General features: G+C 31.1%; 1 protein-coding gene across 1 annotated transcript in view; it reads left to right on the top strand.

Moving 5' to 3' along the window:
- The window catches only part of LOC114943195 (muscle-specific protein 300 kDa-like), a 126,039-nt gene that overhangs the window by 98,388 nt on the left and 7,962 nt on the right, over positions 1-19,689 (top strand). The window contains 5 exon segments of the mRNA XM_085489991.1: positions 6,146-6,448; positions 12,315-12,572; positions 14,480-16,966; positions 16,969-17,217; positions 18,025-18,209. Of these exon segments, the coding sequence (XP_085346117.1) occupies positions 6,146-6,448; positions 12,315-12,572; positions 14,480-16,966; positions 16,969-17,217; positions 18,025-18,209 (3,482 nt within the window).

The raw sequence follows: 19,689 nt of genomic DNA, 5'->3' as shown, positions 1-19,689 counted from the left end.
TAGTTTTATTAATAATTTATTTTTACAAGACTTAGTTTACAAAAAAGTTTTTATTTTCAATCATTTATAACTCAAAAATTATTGGTGCCTGGACATTTTCGCTGAGGAAAAATCGTCTCCAAATCACCTCAAAAATCTCTCATTAACGTGTTAAACGCGAGTCATCGGACAGCCACCTGTATATACATTATTTTGTTTAATTTAACCGAATATAATTACACACGCAAAGCAAATAAGTTATATTATTCTTTGATAATAAAATCTCAAAAATTGCGACGCATGCATGCAAAAATTATTATTGCAATCAATGCGTAAAAATCTATTAATTAATTATGCAACGCATAAAAATTCAAAATTTTCTAGAAGAATCTTTTGTGATCAAATATCTACGCTTTCATTAAACTCGCGCAAGACTCCATACCCCATACGTCCGTCACGCTGCACGCCTTACGGGAGACTGATCCTCGTGGCCAGTAGATCCACTGATCATGTGACCATCGGTCCCGCGGTCCAAATACCCCGCACATAAATCAATCTCACGCGAACCGCGGAGCGTAACAGATGTATGGGATGTATTAATCTGATAAAAAGGATAGAAAGAGAGAGTTGCTTTTGTCGGACTCGATTCATTATTGATTTTATGAATCACGTAATTAACAAATGTATTATATTTCTATGCATGCATTGCAATAATAATTTTATACATGCGTTGCAATTTTTAAGGTTTTATCAAAGAATAATATAACATCGTTTCACACACGTAATTATATATTCGATTAAACAAAATGAGAAAAAAATGTATAAAGAGATACATAATAATTTTTAAACAATACAATAGAAATTCGACAAATTAAAATCATATACATATAATAAAAATTCGACAAGTTAAAATTATATACATAATAGAAATTCAACGAATTAAAATTATGATCATATTCGTAGCATCAAGCAACTATCATCGCAAAGATTAACAATTTGACAGTTGTAAAATAAATAATAGAAATAATCAAAGGCGCGCTTGTGTAATCTAGTTATATTAAATTTTCGTTGTTTCCTATTACTATGATATTACGAATGTAAACATTAGGATCACGTTTCATAAGGCACTCATGCACTCAATTATTGTTGATTAATTGAAATCATTATTTATTAATTAATATTAATTATTCGAATGCATTGTAAGCTTATAATTTCATGTACATAAATATTTCACATAGAGTTTGATTATATTTTAATAAATATATTTGTCCTTAAAACTGAATTCGTTGTATCTCTTTCTTACCATCCAGAATAGGACACATTTATATAAACTCTCTTACTTAAAATAATATGTGCAATCATGTCCTAGAATGCTGATCATTTCTCTTGAAACATCCAATATATATTTACAAAAGAAGAAAAAAAGAAGAGGAGGAAGAAAAAGAAGAAAACGATCCAATAATGTCTTCAAAGAAGAAGAAAATTTTATGCGTATACATACAATAAATTAAAATTGAGATGAATAAAATCATCAGTGTCTCAAAATATAATAATATTACATTTTGTATTTTCTGCGAATGTGTGTGGATAATATTAAAATCGAAAGCATTGACTAAGCAACACGAAATAGATTCCAATTTCAAAACTTTCGAGCAACTTTCCTCGCGGCTTATTGGACAATTAAAATCGTACACACGCGTTACGCGCAGGCGTAACACACATTTTCGTTCTCACTCGCTCGGAGCCGCGTTATCGCTCGCAGCCGCGGTGCCTATCAGTACCGCTAGACCCACGGTCACGTTTACGTCGCTGCCGAGAATATCTTCGGACTCTCGTATAAATATAATATTTCGAGACGTGTGTTGTGTTGTTCGAGTATTTTGACCTATACTATCGTTCGGTCGTGGCCGACAAGATATAAACGTGCGTCATTTGCAAATTTGTCGCTCAAAGAAGAGCCTCGCAATTCTCTGTTGTTAAAATTTCAACGAAGACGAAACACGATAAATAGCTTCAAGGTAATGTCGCACCCAAATATGTTGTAGATAACGAGCATTTTTTCGAATAAATGCAAAACATCGCGTTTATATGATAGATATAAATCAAACTGCAGAAATAATAATAATAATAATAAAACATAATTCAAATAATATTGAAAATCGGATTTCCGAAGCAATTTCCGAAGAAAGTTAATACGGTGTCAAAATTATAAGAACTTAAAAGTTTTTAAATGATAATTCACACATAATGTCTTTAATGTGTTTTAAATGATATCTCTAATAAAAATGCGCGTGTAATTTGATAATTAAAACCGGCTACACTTTTATACGATCAAAAAATATCGTGGCGTACAAATAACTTAACGTAACTTCAAATATACCGTATTTCGCGTGCTTGATAGACCGATTAATGATTTTTTAACGCTCCATTGCTGCGGAATAAACGCATTTTTAAGCACACCTTTTACCTGTGATAAAAAACCGGATGTACGTACAATGCATATATATATATATATATATATATATATATATATATATATATATATATATATTTATATGCATTGTACGTACGCATAAAAAATTACACGTATATATATATATATATATATATATATATATATATGCATTGTACGTACATCCGGTTTTTTATCACAGGTAAAAGGTGTGCTTAAAAATGCGTTTATTCCGCAGCAATGGAGCGTTAAAAAACGCGTATATATATATATATATATATATATATTCGTGTAATTTTTTATGCGTACATATATTACAATGCATTATGCATCGATGAAACGCAGGACAGATAATTACTCTGTGAAAATTCGCACACAAGAAGAATTATTTATTTCGCAACGGGTGTGGTTCTTTTTTTTATCAATTATCATTTTGTTCTTACGACACACATATGATTATTTCGTGATCGCATGAATGGATTAGTTCTTTGCAAAGAGAGAGAGAGAGAGCACAACCGCATTTTTACTGATATATTTACCGTTGAAAACATTTAATAAAATTCTTGTTTGACGAGTTTTATGGATTTCTCGATGTATCGCGTTTATGATTTTTATCGATATTTAACTCCGAGCACAATCGATTATTTTTCGCATAACGACAAAATATAATTACGTAAATATTTATTTCCAATTTTATTATACATAGCGTTCTATAAGATGAAAATTTTTTATGATAAAATATTGTATCAAAACTTTTATTTTGTTATTAATCTCATTATAAATTAAAATTCAAAATATCTTAATTAAAACATAATTTATTAAATAACTTAAAAAAATGTGCACTATGTCGGAGATATATTTGTAAGAATAATTTTTTATGTCGTAATGATTAATGTTATATGAGATCATCGGCCTTTTTTGTATGTCAAACCATTGCATTGTTTATGCATCAAGGCAAAACATATTTGAGATAAATCTATGCATCTTTATCTATCGATGCATAATATGTATTAAATCAGCATATATTACAGACCTGCAGTCGTTACAAGCAACAGGTTGCCTGTAACAAAATATAATGTACGTAAAGCAAAGAATGTACGTGTATGTGCATACATATAACTTATTGTGGATCTTTCTTTTATATACGATCAATCGAATTAAAAAACGATTGCATTAAATACATAATTATTTTTATGATTTTTTGTAAGGTCACGTGAAATTGCATGTTTGTTAAAATACATCTATGATCAATCAATATTAAAAACGTCAACGGGCAATAATAAACATAATAAAGAAAATTATTCGACACTTTTTCTCTCAAAAATAAATTAATATTAAAACAATATGGATATAATTGTGTTGCAATGACGTATTATAATTGTATGTAGTTAAATATAATGTCGTTTAATTTCTTGACTTTCTGAGATGCAATCATTTCAATTGACTAACGATGAGATGTATTTTTTTTTTGTATGAGTCTTCCTGTGATAAGAGTCTTCCTGTAATCTTTGCGATGCTGCATATACACATTTTTATAGATGAATATATACTAGAATTGCAGAACGCGTTGGAAAATTAATGTGAATAATAAATTAATAATTGAATAAATTTAATTTTACATACAATGTATAATAGCAAAATGTATAAAGCACAAAGTGCAACAAAATATGAATCAAAAATAGCTATCATATACTTGATTTATTTATTTTGATAAACAATTTTACAAAAAAATATTTACAATTTTACAAAAATAAAGTATTTATAATTTTACAAAAAACTATTTACAAAACATATTTTTTACGTCATAAATTTTTTTCATATTTGATAGAAAGTGGTGTTCAACACATCAAAAGCGCGACAATTTTGATTTTTTTTGGAAAACTCGTGAAGAGATGAACGAACTCAAGTAAACGCGACATCAAATTATTTCAACCACGTCCTGACCGAATTCGTGCAAGCCTCAAAACATCTCGTGCGCATATATGGTTTGAGGTATTGCGGTATGCGAATTTATTTATAGAGAGTGATTTATAAAACACAAACGATATGCCTATACTTTCTTCGAAATGTCTGGCGCGAAACTTTTAATAAAAAAAGTATAATTTTTATATTTTATTTTTTCAAAATATAAATATATATGAATAGATGTGGGAAAAAGTAAAATACTTATATATAAATAATAAGTTTTATTTCTAATAAATCTTACTAATATAGCGTTTTATAAGACTCAAAAATTAATGACAAAATATTTTCTCAAATTTTTATTTAATCTAATAAATTTGTTATTAATCTGATCATAAATTATAATTTAGAATATCTAATTAAATTATTAATATTTTAATTCAGAATATCTAATTAATTATTATTATTTTCATAATTTATTATAAGTTTATTATTATTTATCATAATTTATTTATTATTAATTATAATTTATCTATTATTATTTCCATAATTTATTATAATTTATTAATATTTATTATAACTTATTTATTATTATTAATTATAATTTATCTACTATTATTTTGTTTAATTTAAATAATTTAAAAGAATAGCATTATGTAGCATTATCTTATCTTTATATAAATAATAAAAATATGTATTATCTATATCTGCATATCTTACAAAAAAAATGTTATTTTTACTAAATTATATCTAAGATAATTCAAACATTAATTTGGTGAGAGTCATAGCACACAAAAATATTTAAGTAATAGAACTAACAATAAAAGTAGTAAGCGATAAAAACTTATAAATAAAAATGTGAATATATTTTTATATTCCTTTTATAATTTACATTTTTTATAACAGCGTTTACATAAGCGATCTTCAAAATAATATTATCTGGAAGTTATCTAGATAAATCGCTATATAATATTTTATCTAGATACTTTTCTTTTATCTAGTTACATTTAAAACAAAATCATCTCTTTATGTTACCCAAGATAAATCTACATATTTTTATTTTATATATTTATCTAGTTAATTTTAAAATCATCTAAGCGCAACCACGTTGATTTCTAACCCTAAAAGCACCTTTTCATGTATCGCTTATCGCTCGTTTTCGGCGATATAATGACGTCACGTAATCACTAGCGACATGATTTTGTAGTTGGATTTTTCTAACTACAAGCGATATTAACAAGCGATCTTGAAAAACAACTTTGAAATTTATGAATCAAATGGATAATAAAAGTGTAAAAAATTTTATAATGAATATTAAACATGTATAATAATAATAATATTTTATAATATTATTTTATATATGTAATGAAAATGTAAATATAAATCTGTTGATATAGGTTATGTCAAAAATATAACAATCTTTTGTATAACAGCAAGAAAGCATTGAATTAAATTAAATATATGTTACACTTCATTATCCATTTGATTCATAAATTTCAAAGTTGTCTTTCACACTTAAATTATTAATATCGCTTGTAGTTAAAAAAATCCAACTAAAAATCATGTCTCTAACGATTCCGTGACGTCATTATATCGCCGAAAACAAGCGATGAGCGATATATGAAAAGGTACCTTTAACACATATCCCGAAGACGTTCCGAGAACATCCTGAGGATGTTCGAATGTCCTCTGGATATCTTCTGAATATCCTCTGAATATCTTGCGGACATGTTGTGCTATTAGAGAATGCTCGTGATAATATTTGCAAATATTAAACGTGTTTTTCTCTATGTTTTCTTGTTTTTACGACAGGGTCTGAACGGCGATTTGGGCGCACGAGAAATTCTCGTCGGCGAATTACGTGCCGCTGCCGAACCTCTGCGGGAGAGCTGCGCCGTAGAAGTCCGCGAGAGAGTCGACGCCATAGTAAATGAAGCCGTGCAAGCCTGGGAGGACACGAGGGCCGAATTGAGCGCCCTTTGCACCCGATACCAGCACGCCTGCAGACTCTGGCAGCAGTACAGGGACTCCAGCGCCGCGGTGAAGGCCTGGGTAGACACACAAATGAACAGTGTGATAAACTTGCCACCGGAGGAGGCAGTCAAGCAGGTCAAGGTAGGGTTGATGTTGACCTAGAGACTTTTTATCCCCGTTACAAGTTAAATATATGTATATGAGGAGCTATTTTAAAAAGTAAATAGCCTGTATATACTTTCAAAATTTTCCCGGAAACGGAGGATAGAGAGAACGTGCTAATTTGCTAAAAAGTATAGGCAAAAGTAGGCTCATATATAACCCATACAGTACAAAATGTTATGAATGTTTTCAAAAAATATTCCTAAATATTTCTATAAAATATTGCATAAAAATATATTAAAATAGGTATTTAGAAATATTTTTAAATAATTAAAAAATTTTTTGTAATAAGATTTTTTTAAATATTTTAAAAAACTTTTTAAAATATTTTTTAAAATGTTCTTCTTTATCGCTCAAATAATATTTTCCTAAATATTTGATACATATTTTTGAAATATTAGTTTAAAACTATATTAAAAAATACTTTTTAAATATGAAAAAGCAGACATAGAAATATTTTAAAAATATTTTCGAGAATTATTTTATCTTTTAAGAAATATTTTTAAAAGATTTTTAAAATATTTTGTGCTGTATGGGAAATTAGTATTCAAATGATGATCTTTATAATAACAGTACTTTCAAGTAAAATTCAAACCTGGATGGATTCGAATTTTTCATAAAAAAAATAGTTTTAAATATATTCAAATTTAAATATATTCTTGATTAAATATTTTTGAATCTTCTATAAGTATTTTGATGATATCATAGACTTTTTATCTTAAAATTCGAGTATTATTTATAAAAAATTTGAAAGAAACAACTTATTATTCTAAATTTAATTACTTTGTAATAAATACAATGTATGAAATATTATTTTTTATGAGTATTTTACTCCAATTCTAAAAAATAAAATTTAATTATTAATTATTATTGTATTTGCAACTCGGATTTTTAGATACATATTGATGCCATCTTTAATTTTTGTAAAAAATTAATAAATTTAATTTAATTTAAAGATATGTAATATATAGATAGTGTTAGAATGCTGATTTGGAACATATCTGAAAGAGTAGTTAAGCAACAGCTATTAATCAAACGCACCTGATAACTAAGATACTTGACAAATAATGTCGCAGCTGGGATAATAATAACTTTCTGCGTTTATACTTTTAAATGCTGATTCATGAATATTACGCACATTTTAAATGAGCTGTATAATAGAATAGTATCAATAACTGATTTTTATATTCATTATTTTCTATATATCTTGTTAATCTTTTTAATCAATGCAATTCATTTTTTTCAACAAAATATTATTTACATTCAATAGGGTGTAATTAAAATATGTATGGAGAACACCATCAGATTCTGACCAATTTAGAAACGATTTTGATACAGCAAAATTGTCGAGGGAGATTATCATTTTTTGCACGTTCCAAATTTTTGCCATCTTGTATCTTTTGTAACTAAACCTTAAATTAAAATTCTATTAAAGTAAACTCTATCTGAAATTAAGTAAGACTGAAGAAAGTATAGGTTTTGTCAATATTTCAACTCTACAAAGTTTAGTTTATGAAAAGTTTTTTTTCAATTATTAAAAACTTAAAAATCATTGGTGCCTTGACATTTTCACTGAAGAAAAATCATCTCCAATTTTGCCAAAGAACTTGTTGGTGTGTTTCGTATATATGTTTCAATTACATCTTGTAAGGAAAATACTAAATATTTTTTTTGCAATAACAAACAAATAAAAAACATAAATATATATTATTAAAAAACGATAAACAAACATTATATCATTCCTTGAATAATTAAAGAAAATACTAAATAAATATTTTTACAATTTTCGTACCATACGCGCTTCTCAGTAAATTCAAAAAATTAATTTTTTTGCAAAAACAAACATAAATATATTATTACAGAAAGTTTATCATCCCTTGAATAAAGAATACACATATTAAAAGAAAATACAAAATATCAAATATTTTTACAATTTTCGTATCATACGCGCATCTCAATATATCAAAAAAAAAAAAAAAAAAAAAACCTAAATATATTATTAAGGGCTGATAAACAGGCATTATATCATCCCTTGAATATAAAAGCCTAAAATATCGCTACTGCACGCTATGTGACGCTACGCACACAAAGAAGGGCTGAAGAATAGAGGTTGACTCATCATCATCATCATCCTCCTCGCTCACGTTCGCGCGTATATCGTAGCAGACGAATGGGCTAGCGAAGGGTAGGTCGTTGAGAGAATAGGGGCAAGAGGGTGAGAGGCCACACGGACGTGCGCATCGATCCCTGTCAGCGACACAGAGTACGCCAGTCTGATTCAGGGCGTTGGGACGTTTGCACAGCATCCAGCTGCACTCCCGACTACGAGCTCGCTTCCTCAAAGTCTCAAAGTCCCCATTTCACTTATCTCTCAACATACCTTCTTATCGCGTTCCACCTTATCGCGAAGACATTTAAACATTCGCGCCGTGTTTGTTAAGCATGAGCAGAGGCGCGTCCATGATACACAAATGGGTGTGTATATGTGCGTCCGTGCGTCGTTTATTTGTGATGGTGTATATATGAATGCGCACGATTTAGAAGACCATGTGGTCAGACGACGGGAAGCTGCGTAGCGGCGCACGTGTGCGCCCAGTTTTCGGAGCGACACTTCATACGAAGTCAAAAAGGCAGGAGGCATGAGTGACAATCTGGATTGAAGACATGTGCACGCCGGAGGAGAGGAAGGTAAAGGAGGGAAATCTATCGAGATCTATCGAAAAGAGTCGATTGGACCGCCACCGCGAACCGGAGATTCCTGCCCGATTATAACAACGGGACAGAAATAACTTTGGTGCTGCGAAAATCACGCGCGTATCGCCATTAAGTTCGTATTTTCGTCGCCTCCTGTTGCAACGATATAACAAGAAGTGAAAAACGAATTAAATTTGAATTTTTGATTTATTGAAAGTGTGTGTGGAATTTTCGTTATAATATTGATGTTACACGAAGATTTTCAAACAATTCGAAGGCTGTGTATAATACATAAAAAATTTCAAAAATTTTCAAAACTGAAAAAATTTTCCTATGCAACACAACTCTACAAAATCATATATGTCAAAAAATGAGAAACAAATTAATTTCAAATAAAAATTGAATTTTAATTAAAAATTTCTTGGAAGTGGACTTTTCATTATAATATTGATGTTACACGAAGATTTTTTTAACAATTCAAAGGTTTTGTGATACATAAGAAGTTTCAACAATTTTCAAAATTTTGAAAAAAAATTTCTACGCAAGTTTTGACATAACATAATCTCTACAAAATCATTTTACTACATTTAATTTTGACACATACATAGTTTAAATTAATATTTCTTTCTACACATGATTAATATTTTTTCTTTCCTGCTCTATGAAAACAGAATGAATATTACAATATATGTATATAGATAATAAATATATTACATATAATTATACGTATGACGAAAAGAAAATTTTTGAAATATTTTGAAATTTTCTATAGTAACTTTTACTATATGCAACTAATAAAAATTGTGAATAATTGTTAATTTATTATTTATTTAGTAATAAAAATTAAAATTGAAAGATATTCGATTTACAGATATTTATAAATAATGATCTTTGATAAAAGAAATTATATATAATATATTACATATATTAGTCCATATGTCAAAATCTTTTTTATAAGAAATTTATTTTGCAAAAATTATTTTATTTTTAAGATTAAGTTTTTAACAAATATTTTTAAATAGCTCTAATTTAAAGATATGTTGAAAACGAAATACCAGAAAATATCTATAATATGGAATAGAATTCAAAATATTTATTCTTTACATTTTGCGGAATAAATTAACATTAATATGCCAAAACTGTCGAAATAAATACTTTAGAGGCGGATGTTAGCGAATGTAAAGACCTTGTCTTATTTTAATTAATATATAATTATTTTACATGTTATTAACAGATATATAGATAACATATATGTATTTTGCAAACATTCATTTGTTTTTACATAAAAAATCGATACAAAGAAAGTACTCTTTTTAATCATGTGGACACTTATTCTTATTAATGTTGTTCCGATTTTATATAAATACAACCAAAAAGCTTTTAATATTAATGTAAGTTTAAAAAAATCATACGTATATTAATTATCTCATAACATATTTTATTTTAACATTATATACATGTATATATAATATTTACTTTAACATTGTTTAAAAAATAAAGCTCAATATTGCTATATATTTACAGTGAGACATTGAATGATGGAAATTAAATACACATTTATATACATACATTACGTTTTACGATGTTTTTGCGCATAAATTATAAAAAATACATAAAATTTTTTTGTTCGGATAATTATTTCGTCACATAAAAATATAAAATATTTTTCTCATTAAATGTGAAATGTGTATACATACATATATAATGATGAGAATTTTAAAATAGTATTTTTATGTAAACTTCGTTTCTATATATACATATGTGTAGAAGACATAATGAATACATTCTACATGTCTATAAATACCGAAGAATAAAGAAGAATAAACACATGTGCTTTCTGTACAGGAACTCTACATTCGTTCTAGATCTATTTCGTTAAATTGCATCTTGAGACGGAGAAAAATTTCCACAAGATTAATTTTATAAAAATTAATATATTAAATATATAAAATTAATATATTAGTACAAGAGTTTTAATTAAAAATTAATTTTTCTTACTGAAATGAAATATTAATATATAATATATATTATATACATATATAATTATCATTAAAATTAATAAACAATTAATAGTTGTAGAAATATATTTATATATAGTTTATTTCGGGAAAGTCCCTTCTTGAAAGAAATTTTGAATTTAAATGTAAAATCTTACATTTTACACGACTAGAATGTCAAATATGAATATATTGTAATAATTATTGTGTATAATAAATTTTTAAATTTTATATTATTTTTTGTAATTTATTCTATTAGTTTTTATTTTTTTATAATTATGATTTTATCATATATTATTTATTTTTAATTTTTAATTTTATTTTTGTCATATCAGAATAGCAAGCCCTTTCGAAATATTAGGAATTTAATAAAGTTAGTTTCTTTATTTTTACGTAAGAGAATTATATACGAAATATTCTACGATTCTCATATCAGTTTTAAATTAGTTTAATAATTTCTAATAGTTACAACAAATTTTTTTTAACATTTACACATACATATATATTTTAATAACATAAAAATTAAAATTAACAATTAATAGTTGTAGAAATATATTTATATATGACACTATATAAATAATTTATTAATTTATGTATATACATTTATAAATTAATAAATTATTTATATAGCGCTATATATAAATATATTTCTACAACTATTAATTGTTTATTTTAATTTTTATGTTATTAAAATATATATGTATGTGTGAATGTTAAAAAAAATTTGTTGTAACTATTAGAAATTATTAAACTAATTTAAAACTGATATGAGAATCGTAGAATATTTCGTATATAATTCTCTTACGTAAAAATAAAGAAACTAACTTTATTAAATTCCTAATATTTCGAAAGGGCTTGCTATTCTGATATGACAAAAATAAAATTAAAAATTAAAAATAAATAATATATGATAAAATCATAATTATAAAAAAATAAAAACTAATAGAATAAATTACAAAAAATAATATAAAATTTAAAAATTTATTATACACCATAATTATTACAATATATTCATATTTGACATTCTAGTCGTGTAAAATGTAAGATTTTACATTTAAATTCAAAATTTCTTTCAAGAAGGGACTTTCCCGAAATAAACTTGAGCAATATGCAGACGTGTGTTAAATCTTGAGTATATTTTGACTTCGTTTCAGATTTGCGAGGAGACACTGGCGGAACATAAGGAGAGACTGGCGGAATTGCGCGGTCTAGTAGCACAAATTGCATCGGACGTAGGTCTAAATGCCGATGGACCCCTGCACTGCGAAGTCGAGGCGCTCGGTCAACGACTCGAGGATGTTCGGGAAACTTTGTCGACTCTCGCGGATACGGTAGACGCTCATGTTCTCAATCAGGAACTTGCCCGTGGTGATTTATGTCAGACAAAAAATTTTCTAGACTCGGTCCAACAGGTATGTGTGCTTCCAATAATATTCCTCTTGTTTCTATATCTAATCATACATCAATCAAATCTCTTCCACTCGTTAATAACATAAGACACTCGATTGTTATAAATGTTGTGTTGATAAGTTTGTTATTTAAAATTATTAAATGAATACAAACAAGATAACGTTTGATTTTGTTTTGGCTTCTTTTAATATCTTTCTGTCAATCAAAAAATTTCAAAAAAGAATACATTAATCATTACAATAGAGAATTATATACTGAAGAAATGGTAGACGTATATTTGATGTATATATTCTTGAAAATTGTAATAGGATTTAAACAAGGAGACTTTATTCTTCACTTTATCACAGTATTGGAATACGATAGATCTGTTTAATTTTTGAGATTGTGCATTGAAAAAATAAACTTTGAGTCTTTATATTTTATAGGATTTATCTTCAAAAACAGTTTAAGTTGTCTTCACCGGCGAAACTAGTAACTAGTAACTTCATTAAAACAATTATTAGCTTCGTTAAAATAATAAAAATTATTCATTATTAATAATATCAAAGAAAAACATAATCAAAACATTGAATTGTTTAGATTTTATTTAATAATTTTAATAAATGTAAGCCCAAAAGTTGTAATATTCATAACTCGGTAGGGGCTGATTTGCGAACTTATGTTGATTGAAATTCTCTTCATTATTTTGATGTATTACTCACCCTTGTATTAGTCACCCTTAAAGTAGGACATCTTTTTTGTTACACCCTGCATATATAAAAATTCAAGTAATTTTTCTATCTTTAATGTAAAATAGAAAAGAAGAAAAAGAAAGAAAAATTTAGAATGTAAGAAAGGAAGGAAAAAAAAAAGATATAGCAAATTTGCTAAATTATAAAAAACGAAAGAGATATTCCACAAATTTTAAAAATATAAATACATATGACGATATATGTAATATTTATCCAGCGTGTTGATTAATTATCCTATCGTATTCTACATGCGCGAGTAAACGGCAACTTCGAAACCTTGGTCAATAAGACCTTCCTCAAATATCTTACAATTAAAATATTTTTCAAGGATTGATGTGTACCACATTTCCAGGTACTTAGAAAGTGATAGTTAGAGACCCGCGGCGTTAGGCCGCTTTAGTCTGATGTATTAACGCGTCCGTCAGTTCTCTGGGTGGTGCACCATTGGTGCTTGGCACAACCTCGATCATCGCTTCGCACGCGCGTTTATATTTTAATCGCAGTAGTTCCGAAACAATTTCTTATGTCAAGGCCGAAGGGCTTAACCCGTTGGTGGCAATTACATCAGTCACGAAATCTGCAACAGCTGAATGGCCGCAACGCCCGTGCACACAGGAGTCGGGCCAAAACTTTCGAACTTGGGAATGGTGCTATGTTCTCAAGTTACGTTTTTCAACGTGAATTCGTAGCCAACATTCATTGTCAACGTTGATCGGCATGTAAAAGCGATTCTGTATGACTGCATTCACGAAGAGAACATATATAACGTTTTGCATTATTGAAGAAATCCATGATTTCTTCTTCTTTTTCTTCTTTCAAAAACTGCACTTAAAGAGTAACACAAATTGCATTATATAAATAATTATTAAATCATAATTTCTTTTTCTCTTTCTTCTTTCAAAAATTGCATTTAAGAAGTAACATAACGTTATGTTACTAATTATTAAAATATGTGATTTCTTCTTCTTTTTCTTCTTTTGAAAACTACACTTAATAATAAATAACACGAGCCGCGTTATGTTGCCAACATTATTATTGATGTTTCGCTGGAAATCAATTGTATATGGCAAAACAATATTTCTTCATTTTTCTCTTCCTTTTTCTATCTTCTTCTCTATTTCTTTAAGATTCCATCCTAAATGAACGAATTGTAAAGAGTTTTGTCCGTCCATTTTCAGAATCTAATGACGGTGGGTCAAGGCGAATCTAGCGAGCAGCTTACAGTGTTGCGAAACCATCTTCTCGCATTGACTCGAACCGAACCGCAACTTCAATTCATCAAGGACCGCGCATTAGATATGTCTGTGCAAGAACCATCAGTGGTCGAGGTAATCCGATTATGGCAGCGTGTGTTCCAAGAAACGTTTCAACAGTACCACCGTTTGTCGACCCGACTGATCCGCTCGCAAGACGTGATTGCCGCGCTGAAACTCTGGGAGGAATATCTGACACATGTGCAGGACTTTCTGTCTACCGGCGTGCCGAGTGACTACAACGGCCTGTCGGAGCATCGGAATCTCTGTGAAATCCATCGAAAACTTCTACCCGAACAGCAAAATCTCATATTAACCGTACGACAGGAGGAAGAGCACGACAGATCAGTCGCCGAACAGTTCAACGCCTTAACGAGTCTACACAACGAGACGCTGGCGAGGATATTAGAACGACACGCTGCGGTGCGAGACAGAATATCGGCCTGGGACAAGTACAGACTGGATCAAAGTAAGCTGCTAACGTGGCTGAAGGAGGTCGAGAGAGAACGGCAACGTATGCACCTGCAATTCATTAACCTGAGACGGCTTGACAAGATTCTACAGCGAATTCAGGCGTTGTTGGACAAGGTGCCGACCGGCGAGACCCAAATAGAATCACTCCAGAAGCAGCAGGAGTATCTTCTGACCGATTGCGAAGAGGCGCTGGCCGTCTCGATTCGCATGGAACACGCCGCAAACGCGCAACGAATCGCCAATCTGCGAGCTGGTCTCGAAACCTGGAGAGACTTCGTTCAGAGGGTGCAGAAGCTCTACGAGGAACACATCGAGCAATCCAACACCGTCACGACGATCTTTCAAGAGATCAGTCAGGCGCTGAGTGCGGCCTTCCACGCGAGACCGGTGAACCTGTTTAAGACGAAGGAGCAATTGGATTCGCTTCAGCATTTGAAGAGTCGTCTGACCGACGCACAACGCAACCTCGAGTCCCTCGGTGTCATCACGGAACAGTTAAGGGAATGTCTAAGTCCGAGCGACATGAAGACCTTAAATCAGCACGATGCACTTCTGTCGCAACAATACGGCGATCTCGAATATCAATTGGCGCTGTTGCAGTACAGACTTACAGAACGTTGCAATCTTCATGGTCGATGGGAGAACAGGCTGAACAAGTTGTTGACATGGATAGAGGACACGACGCTCCGAATGCAGGATCACAACGCAATCGCACTGGACGAGCCTGAGGAAACGGTGAAGCGATTGGCGAACGAGCTGCAGGCGGAGATGAGCTTGAAGCAGCGCGAGCTCGAATGGTTGCAAAATACGGGGCAGGAGCTGATGGATATCGCCGAAGAGACGGAGAAAGCGAAGCTCCAGCAATCCCTGGTCGAAGTTAATAAAAAATGGAATTACCTGATGGTCGATGGTAAAGCAAGAGCCAGCAAGCTGGTTGATTTGATACAAACTATGAACTCGTTGCTGAAGAGGATCGTCGATCTCCGAACTTGGTTGACGGGTATCGAGGGTCAATTATCGGAGACCCTGATAATAGAGAAACCCTTGCAGAAGAGCATTGATAAAAAGCTCGAAGATTACAATTACCTGAAGATCACCATCGAGGCCGAGAGCGGTAACATCAGTCAAGTGTTGAATCTATGCGAGATCCTGCTGAACGATTGCGACACATGGAAAGCTTCCTTTAACACAGATGCGATAAAGAATGGTATGAATTATCTGGAAAGACGATGGAAAACCGTATGCATCAAGTCCACCGAGCGCAAGAAGAGGATCGTGATGATTGGGAAATTGCTGCAGGAACTAGACAAAACTAAACACGAGTACGAACCATGGCTATCCAAAACGGAGAAGTCTCTGTCGGAGCTGGAGAAAGATCTGACCGAGATCTCAAAAGAGGAATCGGAAAAATTAATGGAGAAGGCTAAATTGATCGCCAAAGATATCGAGGCTCATCGAAAAGCCTTGAAAGTCCTCGAGCAGACATTCGGACGTTTGGCCAAGTCCGGACTGGATCCCGATAACTTCAGATCGCTCACGAGCGAGACGCGGGGGATGATCGACAGGTGGTTGGCCGTCGGAATGAAGATCAACGCGATCATCCCAAGCCTCCAGCAGGAACAGAAGACTTATCGCGAGTTTGTGTTTGTTCATGGCGCCGCGGTAGTAGGCCTCACACAGGTAGACGTACGCTTGACGCAGATGCAACACCTGGCTACGCCTGAACAAAAGTCATCCCTACGACGGAGACATCAGCAGTTGAGGGAAATCGAGGAAGAGCTCGACACGCAAAACGTCACCCTGCAAAAGGCGGACGAGCTGGCGTTGAGGGTCATGCAGGAAAGCAATTCCGATGACGTGGCCGCGATTCAGCTACTGGTGGACGAGTATCAGTTTTTGTGGCGGGATATCAAAGAGCGGGTAGACATGCTTAAAATTGGGATCTGGAGATGCAAGAGAGATCGGAGGTCGACGAAGCGGTTCAAGTGGAGACCTTGAAATTCGAGCAGGATACCGCGGTTCAAGTGGACACTCTACCGAGACTTATCAAAATGACCTCGTGTGACGCTTATCTGATAGAACTAGAAGCGGCTTTGAATGAATGTAGCAACGCCTTAAACACTCTGGAAGCGGCAGTGACGCCCGATCCCGTTTCCGGTCCTGGACTCAACGCAGCTGCTAAAACTATCGTAAGTTGTTCACTAGACAATCCTGTTATATTTTGTTTATCTATACGCGTGTTTAAAGGGATGCTGACTCTGTCTGTTTTATCGACAAATATTATTTTCATTTAACTATTTATTGATTATACAGAATGAAAAAATCTTTTTCTAGAATTAATGTGTTTATAATAACTAATTTGGGCTTCTATATACGGGGTGACTCAAAACTCGCGATTTGTTAATGGCAGATTCCTGGTATCATTTGGAGACGATTTTTCCTCCACGAAAATGTCGAGAGAGGCCATCATTTTTTGCATGTTCCCAATTTTTTCCATCATGTATCTTCGTAATTAAGCCTTAAATTAAAATTCTATTAAAGTAAACTCTACATGAAATTAATAAAAGAATGTGATTTTGTTTATATTTAATTTCCACAAGACTTAGTTTACGAAAAACCCGTTATTTTTAAACGCTTATAACTCGAAAATTATATTGATGTCTCGACTTTTTCGTTGAGGAAAAATCGTCTCAGAATTCGTTCAGGAATATGATATTTTCAGGACATCAGGTTATTTTGAATCACCCTGTATGTATATAAAAAAACAAGAAATTTTAATAATTTTTTATTGGTCATTTTCATCATGTCGATTGATAAGAAAATTAGAATTATATGACTTTTTTGATTTTTTTATATACATTTATAGGAGCTCAAATGAATACTTTAATTCTGGGTTTCTTCATTCTATATAGTCAATAAATAGTTAAATAAAAATAATATTTGTCGATTAAACAGACAAAATCAGCATCTCCTTAATGATGAAATTTCAATTGCAGGCTAAACTGATCGGAAGTTGCCAGTCTTCAATAGAACTGATACGCCACTTTCACACTCTGCTCATGGAAGATGGCAAGCTGAGTTTAGGAGTTGCTAAGAGTAGCGAAGTGACAGCACTAACAGCTCGATACGACACACTTATTGCATTAGCAAGAACACGTGAACAACAAATTAGAGAACTCAGGTAAGGTTCCTTCTTCATATTAATATTTAAACCATTTTTAAACCTTTAGCGTTGCAAGTATTATTATTTGTTATTAACAAAGATTCCAATAATGGGTTTACTATCAATTTTCAGTATCTAATGTTCAGTATCTATAGCATAAAATTTTGTTAAACTTTCGGTATTATTGTAATTACATGATTTTATTTAAAAACAAATTATTTAACATATATGTTTATTAAAAAATATGTTTAATTGAAATATCAAGTGATTTTACATACTGCTATATGTTTGTGCGTGTATATACTAAGCTTTCATAATTTAATCTATTTTTATACCTTTTTATATTATTAATGATATGGCAATATTTTTTATGTTATAGAGTCTAAAAGACTCTATGTTACTCTTTCGGAGACAATGCTTGAAAATAATTTGTGTTACAGGGTAAGTCCCCTAACCTGATGATTTTAAATTACTCGCAAACTGTTTGTTGTAAGAAGAATCTTTCAAACAAAAATCGCACAGCATCAAAAAGGAATATATACAGTATAATTATCAATTCTTTGCTATTCTGCTTTTTTATTGAAATATGAAACTTTAAATTTTTTTGAGTTTTTTAAATAGACTCAACTTTGACTCCAAAATTCGAAAAAATATCGAACATTGAGTACAAAAATATCAAATGTAAATATAATCATTAAAATAGTCTTGAAATAATTTTTTAATAATTTTTAATGTAAATTTCACGTCTGGTTCTTATTAAGTCCAAAAAATTAAGTACATCACTTTTATTAATTAATCAATCATGCATTAAAAATAATTTAACAAATATATAATTAATTATTTTTGATTCCATGTAGTTTAATATTTTCAATATTTTTCTCGAATTTTGAAGTCAAATGTTGGGTGGTTAATTTGAAAAACTGAAGATGATTTTCATATTTCAATAAAAAACAAAATGACAAAAATTATTTTGTATTACACGTGCAGGCAAAGTAGCACTTTGTGTGCGTGTTTTCTGTGCGGAAAGCGGCCGATTTCCCACGCCGCCATCTAACGGCGACGCGGTGAGTGAATAAGCCGCATTCAAAGCCATTGCCTACGGCTGAGCCGCGTTCAAAGTCATTGCCCACGGCTTCAACCGTGGACAATGACTTTAAACACGGCTATTCCCGCACCGTGCCGCCGCAAGATGGCGGCGTGTGATCGGCCACCTCGCGCACAGAAAACGCGCACAAAGCCACTTTGCCTGCACTTGTAATACAATAGTATATTGTGTATCAAGTGCGGAAAGTTGACAATTGTTTACTCGTGTGGAGTGGTCGCACTCGTCTTCGGCTCGTGCGTCCATCCCCCGCACTCGTGACCAATTGTCAACTTTCCGCACTTGATACACAATATATTATTATACTGTACGTCTCCCTTTATATATCACGTGACTTTTGAAATATTTTTTCATATAACAAGCAGTTTATGAGTAATTTAAGGTAGTCAAGTTATA

The sequence above is a fragment of the Nylanderia fulva genome, unplaced genomic scaffold, assembly GCF_048542155.1.
Source record: "Nylanderia fulva isolate GAGA-0341 unplaced genomic scaffold, ASM4854215v1 Scaffold93, whole genome shotgun sequence".
In the NCBI taxonomy this organism is placed as follows: Eukaryota; Metazoa; Arthropoda; class Insecta; order Hymenoptera; family Formicidae; genus Nylanderia; species Nylanderia fulva.
The sequence above is the reverse complement of the archived record's forward strand: the minus strand, read 5'-3'. Positions and strand labels throughout refer to the sequence as shown.